The 22,809-nt window shown below is 57.1% G+C and overlaps 1 protein-coding gene across 7 annotated transcripts in view; it reads right to left on the bottom strand.

Moving 5' to 3' along the window:
* The window catches only part of ZBTB46 (zinc finger and BTB domain containing 46), a 62,428-nt gene that overhangs the window by 37,125 nt on the left and 2,494 nt on the right, over nucleotides 1-22,809 (bottom strand). For 3 of the 7 annotated variants that reach the window (XM_059705009.1, XM_059705001.1, XM_059705008.1), the window contains exon 2: nucleotides 1,740-2,709. In XM_059705009.1, the coding sequence (XP_059560992.1) occupies nucleotides 1,740-2,676 (937 nt within the window). In that variant the 5' untranslated portion in view covers nucleotides 2,677-2,709. Of the gene's footprint in view, nucleotides 1-1,739; nucleotides 2,710-2,972; nucleotides 3,034-3,211; nucleotides 3,339-11,078; nucleotides 11,430-11,861; nucleotides 12,031-22,809 lie in introns of those variants that run through there. The other 4 variants (XM_059705003.1, XM_059705002.1, XM_059705004.1 and 1 more) reach the window with 4 other exon arrangements.

Raw genomic sequence — 22,809 nt, 5'->3', positions numbered from 1 at the left:
GGAAAAACATCACTCCAAACAGTAATAGGCCCGAGAGTCAGCATGGCTGAGGGGGCACAGAGGGGTCAGGACGGGCTGCCACCGCTGGACTGGACACCTGAGCGTCCATGCCTGCGCCCCCAACACTGTGGTAACCACGTGATGTGTTCCTCGGGAAGGGCCTTTTCTCCATAAGCAGGACAGGAATAAAAAACACTCTTCTCTAAGCTCCAGGAAATCTTTCATGAAAATAAAGGGTCCTCACTGAGGAGCACACACTTCCTGGCCCCGCCCGGGCCAGGCGGGGTGAGCAGACACCGTGAGCCAGGCAGACAGCCCCACGCCAGCCCACAACCTCCGTCCTGTCCTAGCAACTCGGTACAATCCAGTAGGAGCAGCTCACGGTTGCCTTGGTAACCCGAGGGATTGAAGACATTAACAAGAGTACACAGTCGAAATCACTTGTTGGATTCTAAAAACACCCTCTGCTTGGTAAGTGCATTTAAAACCTCCAGCCCACGGCTCAGCAGGCTGCTGTCTCTTAGCACAGACGCTCTCCTGCCCAAGGCCTCCCATAGCTCAGCGCAGGTGACCCCTTGGCACGGACCCTCAGCAGGTTTGGGACAAAGCCTCTGTCCTGGTCCCTCACCAGGGGCTGCTGCTCGTCAGGTCCTATCAGAGCTGGTGGATGGCGACACCGAGTTAAGAGCGGACGGGACACTGCTGTCCCTCGCCTCACCGACTGCTAGCAGGGGGCTGGGTGGTGTTCCTATCAGCTCAGACACCGCCCTCCTTCTCGCTGAGTTTGGCTCAACTCCAGCAGGCCTGGGGCTGCCTACCAGGGACATTTGCAGTGCCTGGAGACTTTTTGGTTGTCACAACTACGGGGCGGGTTGCTACCGGCTGACATCCCAGGGGGCTGACATCTCAGGACACGAAGTCACCCAGCCAGGCCGACTCCCTGGTCAACGCAGCACCCAGCAGACACAGTGGCCATGAGGCTGAGAAGGAATACTTCAGGCTATAGTGTATCCTGGGCGCCACTGTTTGATGAATACAGAGTTGCAATTTGGGGATAAAGAGAAAGTTCGGGAAAAGGACAGTGACGGCTGCACAGCAATGCGGCTGTATTTAATGACAGTGGGCTGAACACTTACAATGGTTACCAGGTGTCGTTTGTGGTTCGGGTATTTTACAACAGCGATGCAAGCAACAGTGCCCGGGGCCAGGGGGCACGCTTCCCACTGAGGAGGAGGGAGCAGAGCCCCCAGGCTCCCCGAAGCCTTCGGGCAGGGGAGCGGGTGCCCCACCAGCACACGGCGTCTGTGACACTTCCAGGGCTGATCACCCCACGGTTGCTGCCTTCTGCCCATCTGTGTCCATTCGCTCGGTTGATTTCTAACCTCTTTCTGGAGAGGACGCCCCTAACCCTGACCATCGCCCTCGAGTCCCGGGATGCTCATTCCCCAGGTGCCACTGAGAAGGCGGCGTGACCAGAATTACCACCAGGAAGAGCACCTGACACTCCGTCAACATTTAATTGCTATTTACTCATCTGGGAAACAGACAAAGCATCGTCCAGTGTGAAGGCGGGCTCAGCACAGCGAGTTACAGCCCCACTGCAGTGATCCCAGTGGCTGCAAGTAAAACGCCAGGGCAGCCACCCGTGTGAGCCTGGGAATGTGCCCCTTTGTCTACAAAGCGAGCAGCCACAGCCCCCACACAGTGCCTGAGCCCCCGGGAACGAAGGAAAGGCTTACTTGAGTCGCGGCCGCCGAACGGCTGCCCGGACGTCGGCAGGAAGGCTGGCGCCGGGGACCCGGCCTGGCTCTCGTCCTCCACCTGCTGCATGATGTGCCGGACGGTCTCTTTGTTTTTCCGATTCTTCCTTCGGCCTGTGGGCTGCCAGCCGTCCCCTCCGGCCTGCTCAGAAGAAGAGCTCTGCGTGGAGCCATCCCTGGCCGCGGGCGGCTCCCTCACCCCGTAGTGAGAGGGCGAGCTCTGCTCCTCCTTGATGTGCAGGGGCCCATAGCCCGCGTCGCCGGGCCACAGCGCCTGCGAAGACAGGTCGTCAGAGCCGCTGGCCTTGGGCTCCTGGTCCTCTTTGCCGTAGCTGCTTCCTCCCTCGTGGCAGCTGGCGATGGCCGAGTCTCCGGAAGAATTGGTGGGACTGGAGCGCCGAGCCAGCCACGGGGAGATGCTCCTTCCGGCCATCACGGCGGAGATGAGCGCGTCGGCACTGCTGCCGGGCGGGGCAGCCATCTCGAACTCCGAGAGCTCATCCGAGGCGTCTGGCTTAATGCTGATGTCCAGCGCGGCCTTGATGAAGTCATGGCACGCCTGCACGATGTCCGTCATCTGCAGGAAGCTGGCCGCGGACATCACCTCGATGACATTCCGGCTGGTGAGGGCCAGGTGGGCGGAGTACATGAAGTCGATGATGGCCTGGAAGCCCTGGGCGGTGACGATGTCCAGGTGCGTGACCGTGGCCGGCTCGGACGCCTTCTGCACCTGGCAGTACAGCGTCTTGAAGTAGCGGCTGCTGCCCAGCAGCACGTTCTTGTGGGCCTTGAACACCTTGCCCTCGACCACGACGCACGCGTCGCACAGGACGCCGTGCTGCCTCTGCTCGTCCAGCTCGCGCAGCAGGTGCCGGTAGTGGGACGCGATTTCCATATCTTCCTTCCGGTTGTTCATTGGGAAGCCGTGGTGTCGCCTCTCCTACAGGCTCTGTGGGAACAAGAGGGGCAGTTACCCACACCGGTGGCCGGGGTGCGGCAGGAGGACGGTGGGCGGAAGGCAGCCTGTGGCCCGGAGCGCCGACCCAGGGGGCCCGGCGAGGATGGGGCAGGGAAGGGAGGTTCTGGTTTAAGGCCCTCAGCGTGGACACGATTTTTGGACAGAATCCTACACATACAGCAAACTCTCAGAACACAAAGCAAATGTTCCAGAAACAAGGACAATGTCCATCAGTAGTGAAGCGAAGTTCTTACCCAAACGGAAAATCTAGGTTAAGTCACCTGTGTCCTCACCCCTCGCCTTTGAAGGAACATCCTAAAAACAAAACACAAAGGGGAAGACTTCCTACAGAAGTCTTGAGCCGCCACAGCCTTCACTCTAAACTTTCCAGAATGCTGCACCCCCCACCCCCCTCCCCCAGCTCCCGGGAGGAGGCCCTGGACCAGATCTGGAGCCTCGAGGACCCCAGGGGGGCCTCAGGCAGCTGCAGCACCTTGTCCATCTCCATGCGGCACCCCTCCCCCGTGCATTCGGCCTGTGTCGCCCAACCTGTGCGCCACGTCCTCTCTCTCCGCTGCCTACCTTGGTTTCTCTGGGACGAGGTGCCACAGACCAGGCAGCTTAAAAAACAGAATTTTGTTCTAGCATCGTCTGGAGGCCTGAATCCCAGACAGAGGTGTCAGCAAGGTCCCTCCCGCTGAAGGCTGAGGGCGGTGCACCTGCCAGTGGCTGACCCCTGGGCCACCGTGGCTTGTGGACCATCCCCACCCCTCCTCCGCCTTCCACGGCATCTCCCTGTGTGTGCATCTGTCCCTGTGCCCCTGTTTGGTGGAGTGCATGCCCTGTTTGGTGGAGTGCATCATCCAAGGACACCAGTCATGCTGGCCTAGGACCATCTGCTCCAGTGTGACCTCCCTTCACTAGTGCATCCGACTGATTCCTGGCCACACGATGGGAGAGCCAAAGCGCCGAGCGCAAAGAGGAAGCGTTGGCGTCATCACCTGCTCTCCCACCCGCACAAATCTCTACTCGCCAGGGGAACAGACCCCAGGAGCCAGGAAGACCTCTGGGAGGGGGAGGGAGCTCAGCGCGTGTACAGAGGAGTGACAACCTCCCGTTGCTGAAGTAGGTTACCCCTCAGTCAGGAAGCTTAAAACCCACGTGCTTCACAGACACTTGTCGTTTGAAGACAAGACATTTTCATTAGGGGAAGAGGCACGAGGACAGGGACCAAAAAGTAATCGAAGGTAGCGATCCTCTCAGTAGATTCGTCGGCTGCGGGAATCCGGGGACATGCTCCATCCCAGGAAGCTTAGGGTGGCAGCTGCATTTGTGTTTCATTTGAAAATCTCTCAGTATCAGGAAGATGTCTGTGGGGTCCAGCCCACCTGGCCAAAGAAGAAAAACAGCTGCCCAATGGCCAGCTGCCCGGTCACTGCTTGGCAACTGTGACCCTAAAGATGGAAGCAACCTGGACAGCGAAGCCAGTCCTGTCATATACCCATCAACAAGTGAGGGGACCCGGGAGACGGACGCAAGCTCATGGTGTGAGGGCAAGGGCAGCAGAGCACCTGCCCTGTTTGGTGGAGTGCATCATCCAATGGCCGCAGGACACACACCTGGCCATGAACACACACCTGGCCGCAGGACACACACCTGGCCATGGAACACACACCTGGCCGCAGGACACACACCTGGCCATGAACACACACCTGGCCATGGAACACACACCTGGCCGCAGGACACACACCTGGCCATGGAACACACACCTGGCCGCAGGACACACACCTGGCCATGGAACACACACCTGGCCATGAACACACACCTGGCTACAGGACACACACACCTGGCCATGGAACACACACCTGGCCATGAACACACACCTGGCTACAGGACACACACACCTGGCAATGAACACACACCTGGCTGCAGGACACACACACCTGGCCGCAGGACACACACCTGGCCATGGAACACACACCTGGCCATGAACACACACCTGGCTACAGGACACACACACCTGGCCATGGAACACACACCTGGCAATGAACACACACCTGGCTGCAGGACACACACACCTGGCAATGAACACACACCTGGCTGCAGGGCACACACACCTGGCTGCAGGACACACACACCTGTCCAGGGAACACACACCAGGCCATGAACACACACCTGGCTGCAGGACACACACACCTGGCCATGAACACACACCTGGCTGCAGGACACACACACCTGGCTGCAGGACACACACACCTGTCCAGGGAACACACACCAGGCCATGGAACACACACCTGACCATGGAACACACACCTGGCCACGGGACACACACCTGGCCATGAACACACACCTGACCATGGAACACACACCTGGCCATGGAACACACACCTGGCCATGAACACACACCTGACCATGGAACACACACCTGGCCATGGAACACACACCTGGCAATGAACACACACCTGGCTGCAGGACACACACACCTGACCATGGAACACACACCTGGCCATGGAACACACACCTGGCCATGAACACACACCTGACCATGGAACACACACCTGGCCATGGAACACACACCTGGCCACGGGACACACACCTGGCCATGAACACACACCTGGCCATGGAACACACACCTGGCCGCAGGACACACACCTGGCCATGGAACACACACCTGGCCGCAGGACACACACCTGGCCATGGAACACACACCTGGCCATGAACACACACCTGGCTACAGGACACACACACCTGGCCATGGAACACACACCTGGCCATGAACACACACCTGGCTACAGGACACACACACCTGGCAATGAACACACACCTGGCTGCAGGACACACACACCTGGCCGCAGGACACACACCTGGCCATGGAACACACACCTGGCCATGAACACACACCTGGCTGCAGGACACACACACCTGGCCATGAACACACACCTGGCTGCAGGACACACACACCTGGCTGCAGGACACACACACCTGTCCAGGGAACACACACCTGGCAATGAACACACACCTGGCCATGGAACACACACCTGACCATGGAACACACACCAGGCCATGGAACACACACCTGACCATGGAACACACACCTGGCCACGGGACACACACCTGGCCATGAACACACACCTGACCATGGAACACACACCTGGCCATGGAACACACACCTGGCAATGAACACACACCTGGCTGCAGGACACACACACCTGGCAATGAACACACACCTGGCTGCAGGACACACACACCTGGCAATGAACACACACCTGGCTGCAGGACACACACACCTGGCTGCAGGACACACACACCTGTCCAGGGAACACACATCTGTTCACAGCACACACATCAGTTCACAGGAACAACCTGTGGGCTCACACCTATGGACAGATAACCTGATCACCTGTGCTGCTGCCCAGAGCAGAGGGCACTTTTCATGCACCTGAGGGGCACGTGTGGCACCCCTTGAAACAACCGCTTTGGGACCAAACAAACTTGAATCCATGTTCCAGACCAAACCCTCAAAGTCAAGCTGGCCAGAATGGGGCTGGGGGCTCATGAGTGGCCCTGCCATGGACAGCAGGGACATGGGGACGCCACACATGACCCAACGGGCTATGGGTAATGAAGGGGTTCCCCAGGCCGTCCTGATTGGGCAGGCAATGTGCCTGATGCTTTCATTGCAAGTACAAGTGCTTCCTGGAAAGGGCCAAGAAGTCGCCCTCTTGCAGAATCACAGGGGCCGTGGGGCGTGCACTGCCGAACGGGCTCGCCAGCTGCACTGTGTTCAGTCGTAACTCCGGGAGCAGGGCAGGGTAATTCTTCCTTTCGTCCCCAAGAAGCTCTGCCAGGGAGGCAACTTGTAATAAAAATGTAAAACAGTGGATGCAATTTAGCCATCTCATCCCCGTTCCACCCGGACGAGAGCACCAGTCTGTGCAGGGCCCGGGACACCGCTGGCGCCCTGCTTCCAGGCAGGGGTCACGTTCGAGAATTTGGAACAGCTCATATGACATGACCGTCCCTCTCAAACATCACCACACTGCCTCTCACCTCTGACTTTTCGCCTCTGCATTTCAGTGAGGCTTAACTTAAACTTAAAGTTTTCCTTAAAGTGTAATCTGACAGACAGCTGTTGTTTGCAGTGGGAACAAGATAACTGTAGCGCTAGAACCAAACTGTGGTCCTGGTCGCCAGAAGCCAGGCAGCTCCCACAGCCTCCTGAGGAGGAGGACGTCTGAGCCCAGTTTCACTAAACGGGTCTTTGCAATTATACTGGTGCGACTTTTTTTAAACGGGACACGTTTTGGACAGGTCACAAAGAAGACATACGAGTGGCCACGCAGGAAGATGCTCACCTTCGTCAGCCCGCCGGGATGTGGGAGAGGGACCGCGCCAATGTCAGCAAGGACAGGGAGCACTGGGACCCGCGCTCGGCTGCTGGCAACGTAAGATGGGCAGCCACCTTGGAAGACAGCTTGATGGTGTCTTCAAAGTTGAGCAAACACCCTAGGACCCGACAATTCCAACACCAGGAACCTACCCAAGGGACGTGGAGACACAGATCCACGCAGGACTTGCACAGCGGCTTTATTCATAACAGTCAAATCTGGAATCCACCCAAATGTGCACCAACAGGCGAACAGACAAACAGGTGCGTCCCCGAGGCAGGCCCGCGGCAGGCGGAGGCCAGGCACCTCGCCCACCTCCCCACTCCTGAGCTTGTCTGAACATCCCTCCACACCCATGGCCGAATCTCAAAATAATTACGCTGCAGAAAAGAAGCCAGACAGAGGGACAGGGTATGAGCCCATTTCTGTGAAACTGGAAAACAGCCTAGTCTACTGGGAAGGAGCCGAGGCGTCAGGGGGGCTGGGCCAGGCGGGCGGGCAGAGCGGTGAGCTCGCTCACACAAGGTGCGAGCAGTATTTGTATGTAAATGACTCCTTAAGAAAGTTGACCAGGAATCTATTTTTGTGAAACTATTCTTGCTCAACTACAAACCTGTACTTATATTTATTGACATTTGTTGTGGGTGGATGTTGTGCCCCCAAAATTCATTTTTTGAAGTCCTAACCCCCAAGAGCTCAGAAGGTGACCTTATCTGGAAAGAGGGTCATTGCAGATGCAATGGGTTAAGATGAGGCCCCTGAGGGGCCCTGAACCCACGTGGCCCGTGTCCTTCCAACAGCGGAGTTTGGACACAGACACAGAGGAAGCACCTGTCAGCACAGAGACGCTGCTCCACGGCAAGGAACCACCAGAAGCTGCAGAATCCGGGACGGCCCTGCTCAGCCTCCCCGGAGGGGGCGGCCTCCGCACCGGACCTCAGCGCATCCTCCCGGACAGGAGAGAATAACCCTCTGGTGCTTAGGGCACAGCGCGGACAGGAGAGAATAACCCTCTGGTGCTCAGGACACAGGGCGCGGACAGGAGAGAATAACCCTCTGGTGCTTAGGGCACAGCGCGGACAGGAGAGAATAACCCTCTGGTGCTCAGGACACAGGGCGTGGACAGGAGAGAATAACCCTCTGGTGCTTAGGGCACAGGGCGGACAGGAGAGAATAACCCTCTGGTGCTTAGGGCACAGGGCGGACAGGAGAGAATAACCCTCTGGTGCTTAGGGCACAGGGCGGACAGGAGAGAATAACCCTCTGGTGCTTAGGGCACAGGGCGGACAGGAGAGAATAACCCTCTGGTGCTTAGGGCACAGGGCGGACAGGAGAGAATAACCCTCTGGTGCTTAGGGCACAGGGCGGACAGGAGAGAATAACCCTCTGGTGCTCAGGACACAGGGCGGACAGGAGAGAATAACCCTCTGGTGCTTAGGGCACAGGGCGGACAGGAGAGAATAACCCTCTGGTGCTCAGGACACAGGGCGGACAGGAGAGAATAACCCTCTGGTGCTTAGGACACAGGGCGGACAGGAGAGAATAACCCTCTGGTGCTCAGGACACAGGGCGGACAGGAGAGAATAACCCTCTGGTGCTTAGGGCACAGGGCGGACAGGAGAGAATAACCCTCTGGTGCTCAGGACACAGGGCGGACAGGAGAGAATAACCCTCTGGTGCTTAGGGCACAGGGCGGACAGGAGAGAATAACCCTCTGGTGCTTAGGGCACAGGGCGGACAGGAGAGAATAACCCTCTGGTGCTTAGGGCACAGGGCGGACAGGAGAGAATAACCCTCTGGTGCTTAGGGCACAGCGCAGACAGGAGAGAATAACCCTCTGGTGCTTAGGGCACAGCGCGGACAGGAGAGAATAACCCTCTGGTGCTTAGGGCACAGGGCGGACAGGAGAGAATAACCCTCTGGTGCTCAGGACACAGGGCGCGGACAGGAGAGAATAACCCTCTGGTGCTTAGGGCACAGGGCGGACAGGAGAGAATAACCCTCTGGTGCTTAGGGCACAGGGCGGACAGGAGAGAATAACCCTCTGGTGCTTAGGGCACAGGGCGGACAGGAGAGAATAACCCTCTGGTGCTTAGGGCACAGGGCGCGGACAGGAGAGAATAACCCTCTGGTGCTTAGGGCACAGGGCGCGGACAGGAGAGAATAACCCTCTGGTGCTTAGGGCACAGGGCGTGGCCCTTCGTTAGGAAAACCCAGGACACCCGCTCTGAGGAGCGCCATGAGGCCACCGGCACCGCGGTGCGGGGAGAGCACGTGCTCACGCCCAGCACGTCCCGCAGAGCCAGGCAGCCCCGGCCCCGGGCTCCCTCCTCCTGTGCGACACCGTGTCCCATGCTGATGTGTTCAGATGGTTCACTATGTGTGCAAAAACCCACTTTATAAATCAAACTTATAGACATAGTGTTATTATTCATGGTTACGTGTTAAAATTTAAAATTGAGCCCAGCCAGTGTGGCTCAGTTGGCTGAGTGTCACCCCATGCACCAGGAGGTGGCAGGTTCCATTCCCAGTCAGAGCACACACCCAGGCTCGATCTCCACGAGGGGGCATGCAGGAGGCAGCTGATGAATGTTTCTCTCATCGATGTTTCTATCTCTCTTCCTCTCCCTTCCTCTTTCTCTAAAAATCAAAAACATTTTTTAAAAATAAATATTTTAAATGAGCTCCTCACTGGAAAGAAATACTCCAAAAATGTTAGCAGAAGTCATCTCTAGTCACCTGAATTTTCTCTGGTGAGAACAAACTGACACTGTTGGTTGCTGAATGTGACATCTCCCAGCCGCGGCCAGGCTGACCTTCTGAAAATGCACACCAGTGACTGCCACCTGCCCACTGCCGGCCCTTTGGGCAGGGGCTCTGCAGGCCCAGCCCCACCCTCAGCCTCCGCTCCTCCCTCCCTGCTGCTCTGGCCTCTTTCGGTTCCTTGACTTCCATCGGCCCGGAGCACCTTCCCCGCCTGCTCACATGTTACTTCCTCTCTCCTGCACCCCCACTCCAACCACACAGGGCCAACCCTCCTCCAGACACCATGGGGTGTCCCCTCCCTGCCCAGCTCACGTCACACGGCTGTACGCCTTGACAGAGCCACATGGGAACGGTATTTGCATCACACATTAGCCCGATCCCTTTACATGCCAGCCTGGGTGTGCTCAGCAGCCTGGGTCACTGTGAGGACACCGCCCACCTGCCCAGGTGGGCAGCCCCACGACTCCCTGAGGGCTAGGCCAGAGTAGGGCGATTCCAGGTCAATACAAAGTGCTGTAGGGGCCACTGGGGAGGGGCTGGGCTGGGGGCAGCTTCCTCAAGGGGAGAACCCACAAGGAGGCATTCAAAGGATGGGCCATCACTCTGAGGTTCAGGGCCCTGGGCGGCCCATCTGACTCTGACTTTGACCTAGGACAGAGCCAGTCCTGGCCAGAGCTTAAGGAGCAGCGTCCACGTTGCACTTTTATGGGTCTGTGTCCAGCTACTCAGCTGTAGGAGCAGAGACCTGAGCCAACGTGGAGAGAAAGGTACAGCCACCCCATCCTCCAGGCCAAGCCCCAACCTCTATGAGGTGCCAGACCGCTGAGCCACCTGCCCTGGCTGTTCCAGCCCAGCTCCAAGACTGTGGCCCCACACAACATCACTTGGACAGAAGAACCACCCAGCTGAGCCCAGTCAGCCACAGAACCTTGAGACAATGAGCCTGTGTCTCAGGGTGGACAAGTGACCATGAGACTGGGCAGGGCCAGCAAAAGACCCTGCAACCAGCTCAGGGCCTACCGGCTGAGAATTCTGCCAGAACTCAGGGTGGTTGGGGCCCCAGGCACCAAGACGGAGAACCCAGAGGCCAGCGCTTCAAGGGGAGAGAGAAGACCTCGAGCACAGCCTCCACCGGGTCCCAGGCGTCCTAACTCAGGTTCTGGCGCCTGGGAGAGTGGCCTGGGCCGGGAGGCCCCGAGCATTCACCTGAGGGCAGAGTCGCAGGCAGCTCTGGGAACTTCCCATTTCTCTGCTTCCACTGGGGGGAAGTTGGTCTGGGTTGGAAGAGAGAAAGGGGAAGAAGTCACCTCAATGCATGTACCCAGGCACCTCCTGCTACACTGGGTTGGGTCCTGGACCTTTTGTCTTTAAACCATGCTTGCTCTTTTGTTTTAAGTCCTCACCCTGAGGATATTCTTTCCTTTGTTTTCTAGAGAGATAGAAACATCCACATGATGTGAGAGAGACATATCAATTGGTTGCCTCCTGAATGTGCCCCTCTGGGGGTAGAGACTTGCAACCAAGGTACAAGCCCTTGACCAGGAATCGAACCCGGGACCCTTTGCTCCACAGGCCGGACACTCTAACCCAGCCGTGGGCAAAGTACGGCCCGCGGGCCGGATCCGGCCCGTTTGAAATGAATAAAACTAAAAAAAAAAAGACCGTACCCTTTTATGTAATGATGTTTACTTTGAATTTATATTAGTTCACACAAACACTCCATCCATGCTTTTGTTCCGGCCCTCCGGTCCAGTTTAAGAACCCATTGTGGCCCTCGAGTCAAAAAGTTTGCCCACCCCTGCTCTAACCACTGCCCCAAAACAGCCAAAGGAGACCATGCTGATCTTAACAGGCAGTGACACTCCTACATTTTCAACTCAAGAAATACTTTTAAAATGTCTACATGCTGGTAGAAGTGGGAAGACAGTCAGTCCCTGGCCCCGGGACGGGGAATGTGAGCCGTGAAGCTGTGGGCCCACGGCCACTCACCCTTGGTGTCCAGGCTCCGAGCCGCCAGCGGAGGTGACAGCTCAGAGCTCAACCCCACGCGTGGGTCTGATGTTCTGGTTGCCACAGCTCACGGCAGTCAGGGCAGCGACACAGTCATGCACCTCCATGGGCTGAATTGTGTTCCCCAAAAGGACATGTTGAATGTGACCTTATTGGGAAAAAGGCTCATAACCCAATAGGACCAGTGTCCTTGTGAAGGACAGGTAGGTGCAGGCACGCACAGAAGGAAGCCACGTGCAGACGGGGCGAGCGGAAGGGATGTGGCCTGCGACGCGCCAGGGGCTACGGACACCCGGACAGGTGAAGAGGCAGGAAGGACCCTCCCTGGGGGACCGGCCTGTCCACCTGGCGTCAACTTCTGGCTTCCAGAATGGTCACAGGATACATTTTCATGGTGGTCCTTTGTTACAAAAGCTCTAGGAAAAGTCACATCAACTTTAGAAAATTTTAAAAATTTTATTAGAAAAAGAATAGGTTTATTAACAAGGCAGAAAAACCACTTCTGTGGATTTTAAATCTGAGACACCCTGTGACTTGTGCTCCGTGCCAGTAAGAAAAGAATCTAAGTAGGAAATAAAAGCAACGCCATCGAGCACTATGATGGACTCTTTCGTTGTATTATTCAACTTTTTGGGAGAAACACTTACAGTCACAGAAAACTTGTAAGAATAACTCAAAGGACCCTGGACCAGAAACACCAGGTTAACCTTTGGCAACGTTGGTTTACACCCAGTGTCATGCTGGGGCCTTTAATCAGTCTCTTTTTCCTTAAAAGCTGTATCCCTGGCCCTGGTCAGCGTGGGTCAGTGGCAAGAGTGTCAGCCAGCACACCGAAGGGTCGTGGGTTTGAGTCCAGGGCAAGAGCACATCCCTGGGTTACAGGTCCAATCCCCAGCCCTGATCAGGGCGGGTGTGGGAGGCAGCCAATTGATGTGTCTCTCTCATATCGATCTCTCTCTCTCTCTCTCCCTCCCTCCCTACCTACCTCCCTCAGTCTCTCTCACTCTTTAAAAAGCAATAGAAAATGTATTCTCGGGTGAAGTTTAACAAAACAAAAAGTTGTGTCCCTTGAAAACAAGAGAAGCCACAGTCTAGGTGAGGCGCTGCGTGCACAGCGGGCAGGGCCTGGCTGCCCCGGGCCTGCACGCCGAGGGAGCACAGATATTGGTTCAAACTGAGTCACACGTCCACTCTGGTGTCCAGCAGAGTTCAAACTGACCAAGTTGACATCATTTCTGCAAGAGCACAGGCTTTTTTGAGGGTCAACCTATGAACCAGGAGGTCACTGTTCAATTCCGATCAGAGCACTTTCCCGTCTTGCGGGCTCGATCGCCAGTAGGGGGCGTGCAGGAGGCAGCCGATCAATGATTCTCCCTCATCATTGATGTTTCTATCTCTTTTCGTTCTCTCTCTCTCCCCATCCCCCCTTCCTCTCTCTGAAATAAATAAATCTTTTTTTTTTTTTTAAAGAAATTAGTAATCAAGGCCTAGCTGGTTTGGCTCAGTGGATAAGAGCTTCAGCCCGGTTCTGGGTTCGATTCCGGTCAAGGGCACGTGCCTGGGTTGTAGGTTTGATCCCCAGTGGGGGGCATGCAGGAGGCAGCCAATCAATGATTCTCTCTCATCATTGATGTTTCTATCTCTCTCCCTCTCCCTTCCTCTCTGAAATCAATAAAAATATTTTTTTAAGTAAATAAATAAATAAAACAAAAAAAGAGCAAAGGCCTTTGAGAGATCAGCACCCATCAGGAGCAGAATGAAGGAGGTGAGGTGGGGGGGGGGCAGCACCTGCCACGGGCAGACCCTGTCTCCACCGCCCGGGCTCCTGTCCACGTCGACATCGCCAACACAGCCAGGTCCACAACTGACCGGACCTCAGCAGTAAACAGGTCACACGGCCCCTGGCACCCCCGCAGCAGCTGATGGAACCTCTGACCAGGGGGCTGAGCAGCACCAGCTCGGGGCACAGGCCAGGCCACAGGGGCCTGAGGCAGGGACATGTGAAGGACACAGGAGCCAAGCTGGGACAGACCAGGCCAGAAGTGGGCCCACCAGCATTCAGCCCGACACCAGTCAGAGGGCTCGGGGAGGGCGGGTCTTCCTCCCTGGCCAGATCCAGGCGTGGGGTCACAGCTGTGACCTGGGGAGGGCCAGGAGGTCCAGGTCACCCCCTGCCCTGTCGTTTGAGGGAGACAGACCCGCTCCCTGGGAAAGGCCCTCCAGGCTGGCTGGGGCGGGCTCCAAGGAGCTTTAAGAAATGAAACGCCACGATTCACGAGGGAAGAAGTGGGACCCGCCAAGGCCTAGCGCAGAGATGCGGAGAGGGGCCGCCGGCCGGGGCTCAGCACACACGGCTCTCCACGTCCACCCCCCCACGAAGGGCACAGCACGCGGAAGGAAACGGCATGGACGGTGCTGGCTGCTCAGCCAGGCAGCGGGGAAGCCCCACCTGCCCCAGGCTCTGCACCAGACCCAGGTCCCTCCTGGGGGTGTCCCCGTCCTCAGGGCCCCGCTGTGCAGGAGCTGCCCACACGGGGTCATGGGGTCCCGTCAATGCTTGCTGGGCAGCCCAGGGTGTGCCAGAGCCCACACCACCCTCCCCGGGCCCTGGCAGGAAGCAGCCCTGAGCTGCTGACACGGAAGGTCTTGGCTGGGGGCTGGGCGAATCCCTCGTCCCATCTCTTCTGCTTTTAAAATCAAAGTGAATCCTGTGACTTAATGTTAAAGTGTGAAAGGTGTCTGGGCCTAAAAGAAACCCAGTGAAATGTACTTGATTCTGAAGAGTCCAAAGTAAACTGAATTGTGAAGCCCTAACACCCTCAGGTGGTGGTGGCACGCCCAGCCGGGGTCACGCGGGTCGCAGACTCCACCAAGGAAACAACCGAAATGCTACTTGGGTCCCAGGTGTTCCCAGCGCTGCTGCCGACGACGGGAAAATAAGAAGCACCCAAGGGCCCGACAAGGAGGAAACTGTGACATGTTAAAGTGAACAACACCACGTGGAGCAGTAAGGCGCCATTGACGCTGATGCTGAGTTTATAAGAAAATATGGGCGGGGATCGGAGCAGAGACTACGTGTCCCCAGGACACGTGCTCACATCCCCTTTCCCTCCAAAGCAAGCCCCTGTTCATAAAACTCCACCACGAACCCTGTGGCCTCCCGACGCTCACCTGGGCCGGACGGCACCAAGAGGAACCGCGTCCAGGAGGGAAGGCCAACATAAACGCGAGAAACGCAAGCACCTTCCTTGCTCCCAGTGGGAGCGCCAATGTGGGAGGCACCAAGGGACACTGTGCTTGACTCACGGACTTTCCTGACAGCACAGCGCGTGTGTGGCGGCCTCCTGGGTCCGGGCCCTGCAGGAGGGGGAGCCCAGGGCTGCCGGACCCCCACGGAGCACAGACTGCTCCTCTTGCCCCCTCTGGGCAGAGCGGCTGCCAAAGCCCGGCCCCAGACCGACTGCTGAAAACCAAAGGGAAACTCTTGGGGCATCGGCCACCCTGAAAGTGCCCCCCAGGAGCCCCCGGCAGAGGCCACACACCCATGGCCACTGCAGCGACCGTGGGACCCCCACACGCAGTGCTGCTTCAGACTGAGTCTCACACTGTGTGAAGCGTCAAGTGCCACATGTGACTAGCGCACAAGGAAGTCTTCCCAAGCTTTGAAGACGGTATTTCAATGGCTGTGACCCTCCACTTTCTGGGACCCTTAGGTGAAGCGTCAAAGGTGCTGCTGGCCAAGGGGCCCAGGTCTCACCAGCTGCCTGGGGGGCAGAAAAGGGCCTGGTGTGACCTGGTGGGACAGGTGGGTACAGGTGCCCAGTGGACGGCCCCCTCTTGGCCCTCCACTTCCCCCGTGGGTAGGTACCCTGGGCCTCACCTCCACTCACCCCCACCAAAGTGCCTGGCCTCCTCACGCCCTCCCTGGGCCGCTGTGACCCTCTCCACGGCAGTGTCGCCATTGGTCTCTGCTTTCTCACGTCCCTGCGGGACACACGGCACAGGAGAGCAAGGACCCGAACTGTGCCCTCTGCAGGTGCAGGCTGGGGGCTGGTGTGCGGGCGCAGTCACTAACACGTGGTCTGTCGGGCCTTCCCTCAGGGGGACAGCCGCCGTGACAGGCGACAGCTGCCGTGGCGGTGCAGCTTGGACAGAGGCGGGACGGGGAAGGCCTGCGCGGAAGTGTGTCCGGCAGAGGGAAGCGCTAGCGGTGCTGCTGTCAGATTGTGGCCCATGCAGATATGTTCGGGGACGCCGCCTCATTTGAAAATGGGGTCTTTCCAGATAAAAGCAAGTTCAGATGAGGTCATTACAGTGACCCTAATCCACTCTGACTGGTGTCCTTAAAAGAAGAGGGGAGTCTGCTGGTGCTGCTCAGGGGCCAGAGCGCCGGCCTGCGCACCGAAGGGTCGCAGGTCTAATTCCTGGTTTGCAGGTTTGATCCCCAGGACCGGCACGGAGCGTGTGGGAGGCAACCAATCAATGTGTCTCTCTCTTCTCCCCTCCTTCCTCCCTCCCATTCTCCCTAAAAACCAATGGAAAAAAATATCCTCTGGTGAAGATTAACAAAAACCAACAAAGGGAAATCTGGGTCCTCAGGAGGCGGCCAGGAAACCAGGTGGAGATGGGTGCTGTGCCCAGGCCAGGACCCCCAGCACCCGGCGGCCCCAGATGCTGGGAGAGGCAGGGCGGCCCCTGCCCTGGAGCCTGTGGAGACGGCAGGCCGTGCCCACGCCTGCATTTCTGACTGCTGGCCTCCCGGATGTGACAGGGGAAATCTCTACCATTTATTTATTTATTTAATCCTCACCCGAGGATGTTTTTCCATTGATTTCTAGGGAGAGTGGAAGAGAGCGGGAAAGACAGAGAGAAACATCGATGTGAGAGAAACACATTGACTGGCCTCCTGCACGAGCCCTGACTAGGGCCCGGGCCGGGGAGGAGCCTGCAACCAAGGTACGTGCCCTTGACTGGAATCAAACCCGGGACCCTTTGGTCTGCAGGCCGATGCTCTATCTACTGAGCCAAACCAGCTAGAGCAAATCTCTACCATTTAAAGGCGCCAGATTTGTGGTGTTTGTCACAGTGGCCTCAGAAACTCATAACACGGCAACTTAACTCACCCACTTCTCCCAACCAAGACGATAGGAAAGACTGAGACCCCGACGGTCCTGCCGGTAGGGCCTGCCCCATCCAGTAGCTTGTGGCGGGGTCAAGCGGAGAACCACTGATACGGTCCATCCCTTCACTCCACGAGAGCCACGAGGTAAAGCTACTCTCGCCCTGGCCAGCGGCAGCAACTGTGGAGGGAGAGGCGCGAGCAGGAGACAAACGTGGGCTCTGGTCCTCCAGGTGCAGCTTGACAGGGAGGGTGAACCTCCGTATGCTAGACCCCAGGGGTGGTCCTTACACCACAGCTGCACCGAAAACGGCTTCTGGCCGCCTCACAGACAAAGCTTCTCCTAAGGCACATGCTCGTGTTAGTGTGTCAGGAAAAATAAAAACAAAACATCAAACTCATGGCTGCATGAACATTCCTGATTCTTAAGACAAGGCACAAAGTGAGATTGGCCCGGCCAGCGTGGCTCAGGGGTTGAGTGTCAACCCAGGAACCAGGAGGTCATTGGTTCAATTCCTGGTCAGGGCACGTGCCCAGGTTGTGGGCTCGATCCCCAGTGTGGGGCATGCAGGAGGCAGCCAATCAATGATTCTCTCTCATCATTGATATTTCTCTCTCCCCCTTTCCCTTCCTCTCTCTCTAAAAATTAAAAAAAAAAACACAAAAAAAGTTATCTTTTAAAAATGAGATTGTTGCAAGCAATATCAAGCAAATCCAGGTGGTGGACAGGTCAGCTGAGAGGTGACGCTGCGCCAGCGGTGCTTCCTCCGAGGGACACGGCACGGACCACGCAGGTGAAGGAGAACTGCCCGCCGGCCTCCCGACGCCCCGCGCACAGGCACACCTCGGGTACCCTGGGCTCCACTCCACCGAGCACTCTGCTCACCAGTAAGCAGCACGGCCTCTGCCACACGGGCCTCAGGCCTGGCGCGCTGTCTCCCTTTGCCCCAGGGTCTCCGGTTCCCGGAGTTCCCACCACGCAGAAAAAGGCGAAAATATCCATGACCAGGGGCCAGACCAGAAGACAGAAACATTTAAAACCTGCCTCTCAGCCCTGGCTGGTTGCTCAGTGGTTAGAGCATTGGCCTGTGGGTCAAGGGCAAGTACCTCGGTTGCAGGTTCCCTCCCCAGCCCCTGGTTGGGATGTGTGCGAGGCAGCCAGTCAATGTGTCTCTTTCACATCGATGTTTCTCTCTCTCTGTCTCTGCCCCTCCCTTCCACTTTCTCTTTAAAGATTAACAGAAAAATATCCTCGGGTGAGGATTAAACAAAGATTAAAACCCATCTCTCGGTCCCTGAAATGTTGACTCCACTGTCCAACCAAATTCAGGGAGAGACTGGCAACCCAATGTGAAAGACAAGGGGCACGCAGACAGCCTCGCCGCTCCCTCTGCCCTATCTCATTCTGCTGCCAGCGGCGCAAGGAAACCGGGGAAAGCCGAAATGCCCCGATATCACACATGCCCTGTCCAGTGGCCTGGAGGGCTGTCACAGATGCACCGTGGACAGCATGTCTGCTGATGATTTCTGGAAAGTTCTCCACACACTCTGAGGCTGAAGAGAAGAAAAGTCTTCACACACAAAAATAAAAAAAGAAATAAAAAAAAGCAAAGTCTTCACACAGAATGGCAGCCACGAGCTCATACAGGGGCAGGTTCCTGCATCAGCACAGACAACGGCCACGACCACACCCTCACGGAGAACACAGGCGCTGCTGTTTCTGGAGTCGCCCGTGTACAACCAGAAACGAAAGCAAAAGTGACCACTGTCACCAGCAGGTGCCACTCACGCTGTGACCCCGGAGGCATCTCTCCAAGGAGCTTCGCTCGGACAAGAGCCTCGGCTCTGGCCTGACAAGGGTCCCGACTCCCTGAGCTGCCCTTTGGGAATCAAACGCTACACACACACACACACACACATGCACGCACACATGCACACACACACACACATGCACGCACACACACGCACACACACGCCAGCAACAGCTGCTCCAGGTCGGAAAGAGGGCGCCTGCGGGATGCTGCCCAGACGTCCAGCCAGGGAACCTCCTGGGTGGCCCCAGCACTCGCCACGGGGCACCGTCCTCACTCAGCGCCTGACAAGAACTTACGTCCGTAACTTTCTCTGATCTCAGGTTTGTACAGAAAAACCATCACCTCTACTTGTTACTCAGCAGTGAATTCTCTCTCCTAACATCTTAGAGAAGTGGAGAGAGTGCGGATGGAGCGGAACCGCGAGCTGCCCGCGCCAGGCAGGGAGCACCGAGGGCAGCACCTGTCCCTGATCAACCTGAAGCCCTGCCTGGCTGCCCTATGTGCAACAGGCTGCGCCTGAGACTCCGGGCCACGTGCCCTGAACCCAGAGACACTCCCAACGTCAACTACTACTGGGAGGACGCCGAGGTGGCCCCGGACACGCTGCCTAGTCCACGCAGTCGGAGGGGGCGCGGCCAGAGCTGGGGCCAGGACACGGAGCTCCTGCCCGGCTGTGGCCGTCGCTCCCCAGACAATCGAGTGTTTGACAGCTGCATCCTCCTCTCTCTGTCCCGGCTCCTGTAGTGGCCTTGCTCCTCCAGGGATGTGGGCACGTGTGGCTGCAGAGTGCTTGGCTCGAGGCTGCTGGCCACCGGGCTGGCCGGAACCTGGGGCTTTTAGTGCAGACGGGAGGGTTCAGGTGCCATGAGGATGCATTAGAGGCTAGAGCAGCCGTGGGCAAACTACGGCCCGCGGGCCGGATCTGGCCTGTTTGAAATGAATAAAACTAAAAAAAAAAAAAAAAAAAAAGACTGTACCCTTTTATGTAATGATGTTTACTCTGAATTTATATTAGTTCACACAAACACTCCATCCATGCTTTTATTCCGGCCCTCCGGTCCAGTTTAAGAACCCATTGTGGCCCTCGAGTCAAAAAGTTTGCCCACCCCTGGGCTAGAGGCTTGGGGTGGTCTCCAGCTAAGTGCCTGGTTGCCCTGGACAGGCAGCGGCCAGTCCGAGCGAGACTCTAAGCCCCAGAGCTCCTCTGAGGATAAGATGAGCATCTGACCACCTCACCACCCCTCCCCCTCTCCCCAGGCCCCCAGCTCCCTCACCCCCCACCGACCTCTCCTGGCTGCAGGGCCCCCTCCTGGTCCCGCTGCCTCTCCCCCACAATGCTGTTTCCAATTGTCCCGGCCCACCCTTCTCAGAATCAGCTCTGCCCATCACCCCAGTGCCCATGGGCAGGCCCCATCTCTGCAAAACTACCTGGGTGTTAGGCAGGTGCCGCTCACCTCACACGCTGCTCCCGCCAGGCGGGGCCAGTAGATTGCGTGTGTGCACTTCTAGAAAGCCTATCCAGCTTCATCTGTACCCGCCCCCCCTCCCCCCCCCCGCCGTCTCCCAGAAACCCAGGGCCAGCCCTGACATTTCTTTTTCTTTTTTTTCAAATATATATTTTATTGATTTTTTACAGAGAGGAAGGGAGAGGGATAGAGAGCTAGAAACACCGATGAGAGAGAAACATTGACCAGCCGCCTCCTGCACATCCCCCACCGGGGATGTGCCCGCAACCCAGGTACATGCCCTTGACCAGAATTGAACCTGGGACCCTTGAGTCCACGGGCCGACGCTCTATCCACTGAGCCAAACCGGTTAGGGCAGCCCTGACATTTCTTTATAACCCAGCACAGCCCCTGAGCCTGGTCCCTTGCGGGGGGGGGGGGGGGGGGGGTCACAGGGAAGCCGGGCTGGAGGGCAACGGTGCCCTCAGGCGTTGGCAGACTTGTTCTTCTGCCCAGTGAGGAGCCATGGCTTATCTTCCACGCCCCAGGCGTGTCCCTACAACTGAGCACTTACTGTGGACCTGAGCCGGTGACCACCCCACATCCACTCCTCACGGAGGCAGCTCTTTGCACTTGAGACCCTTACACCCTCCGGGTGCGGCCCAAGGCGCAGATGCCTTCCTTCTGCTCCAGGAAGACGGAAGGCGGGCAGGCCCGGGGCACCACTCGGCGAGGCAGGGCCCCGTCTTCCAAGCAGCAGGTGCAATCACATGGAAGGAGAGATGAAGCAAAGAGGGAAACAAAAGTGTCTGACAAACACCTGTGTCCCAGGCGAGTGGCCATGCTGCCCCAACTTTACCTAAATAAGGACATTTTAAAAAGCAATCATTCCCACACATATGTGGGCACCTTCAGCTCTGTGGGTAATTGGAAACGACAGAGACGCCACCTGCTGAAAGGGAAAGCGAGGGGGAGAGGGGCTGGCACAGCAGGTCCCGCTGAGGGAGCAGACGGGAGGCCCCTGAAGCAGGAAAGGCCGCTCCTCTGAGGACGAGGACGAGGCGTGGTCTGTGCGCACTGACAGCTTTGGAAGGCCACCGACCCCAGGGCCAGGCAGCCCCGGGAAAGCCGCCCGGCCAGGTCCTGCTTTCCCATAGCCCTGTTCTCGGCAACACCAGCCAGGCTGCTCCGCCGCTGGACGTGGAGCTGGTGCTGGGCAGGGTGGGGCGGCCGTGTTGTTAGAGACTCAGACAACCCCTTGTCCGCTGGTGATCTACACTCTGTCCCTGAACTGTTGGGCCCTTTCTCATGCGCACCAGGTCACAGCAGAGGGTCCTGTGCCCCATCCGGCAGCCCCGGCCCCTGCAGGAACGCTGCCCCGCCCTGGTCTGAGGCTGGGCCACAGCAGGTCCCTGGGTAAGGCCAAAGGACTGTCATGAATAAGAAATCCTGGGAATGTGTCTCATCTGATTCAAAAAACACATCTGTCAAAATGCAAAACCTCTATAAATGCTGTTGAAAAATACACCAACATTGTTTCTCAACTTTCTGCTCTAAAATATCTAGGTTAGTAATTTTTTTAAATCCCAAAAGTGATGTTTAGAAATATTTAGTGCCCTGGCTGGGTGACTCAGTTGGTTGGAGTGTGGTCCTGTACACTGGAAGGTTATGAGTTCAATTTCTGGTCAGGGTACATACCAAGGTTGCGGGTTCGATCCCTTGTCAGGGTTCGTACGTGAGGTAATCCATTGATGTTTCTCTCTCACATCTATGTTTCTTTCTCCCCCTCTTTCTCTCTCTCCCCCTTCCTCTCTCTGGAAAAAAAAATCAATAAAAAGTACCCTCGGGTGGGATTTAAAAGCACATACTTAGTAATGTTTAAACCTACATGGGAGCCAAGTGGCAGGGCAGACAGACACTGAACAGGAATGGTTACATAAATCACATGCCGGGGTCGAGTTTGAGCACCAGCCTTTTTATTCTTCTGTGGAATGAACACCAGCACAGGCCTGCACTGCCACCACTAACCAGCGAACACAGGCAGTACGCATATGGGTGTGCAAAGCACACAGCACACAGCACTGAAGCTAGAATCGCAGGAAAGGGGGGATTGCTGCTGCTGTCGCGGCCCTAGACCCGGACCACACCGACCACAGCAAAGCCATAGCGAGAGCCGAGGACACGAGGACCAGGATGAGAACAGCAAAGCCATGTGGCAAAGACTTAACGGAGCCGGTGGCCTCAGCAGAGATTGTCCTCATGCGCTTATCTTGGCAGACAGGCCGCCGAAGCGAACGTGTAGCCACAACAAGAATCTCCCCTGTTCACAGGGGAAGTCTTGGCCATCTCCTATCACTCAGCCGGCTTCAGGGTAAAATTCGTTAAGTCAGAGAGAAGAAAAAGCCTGCATTTTTTCTGATCACATGAGTTGGGCAGGAACATAAGCCCCAGAGTGTGGGGACAAGAGGACAGTAGTTTCTAGAACTCTCCTGGCACCTTGACAGCGGCCAGGAGGGCACTGCGCACCAAGCCCCTGCAGAAGGAGGCGC

This window comes from Myotis daubentonii, chromosome 8, assembly GCF_963259705.1.
Source record: "Myotis daubentonii chromosome 8, mMyoDau2.1, whole genome shotgun sequence".
Classification (NCBI taxonomy): domain Eukaryota; kingdom Metazoa; phylum Chordata; class Mammalia; order Chiroptera; family Vespertilionidae; genus Myotis; species Myotis daubentonii.
Note: the sequence above shows the minus strand (reverse complement) of the source record. Positions and strands in the feature narration are given on the sequence as shown.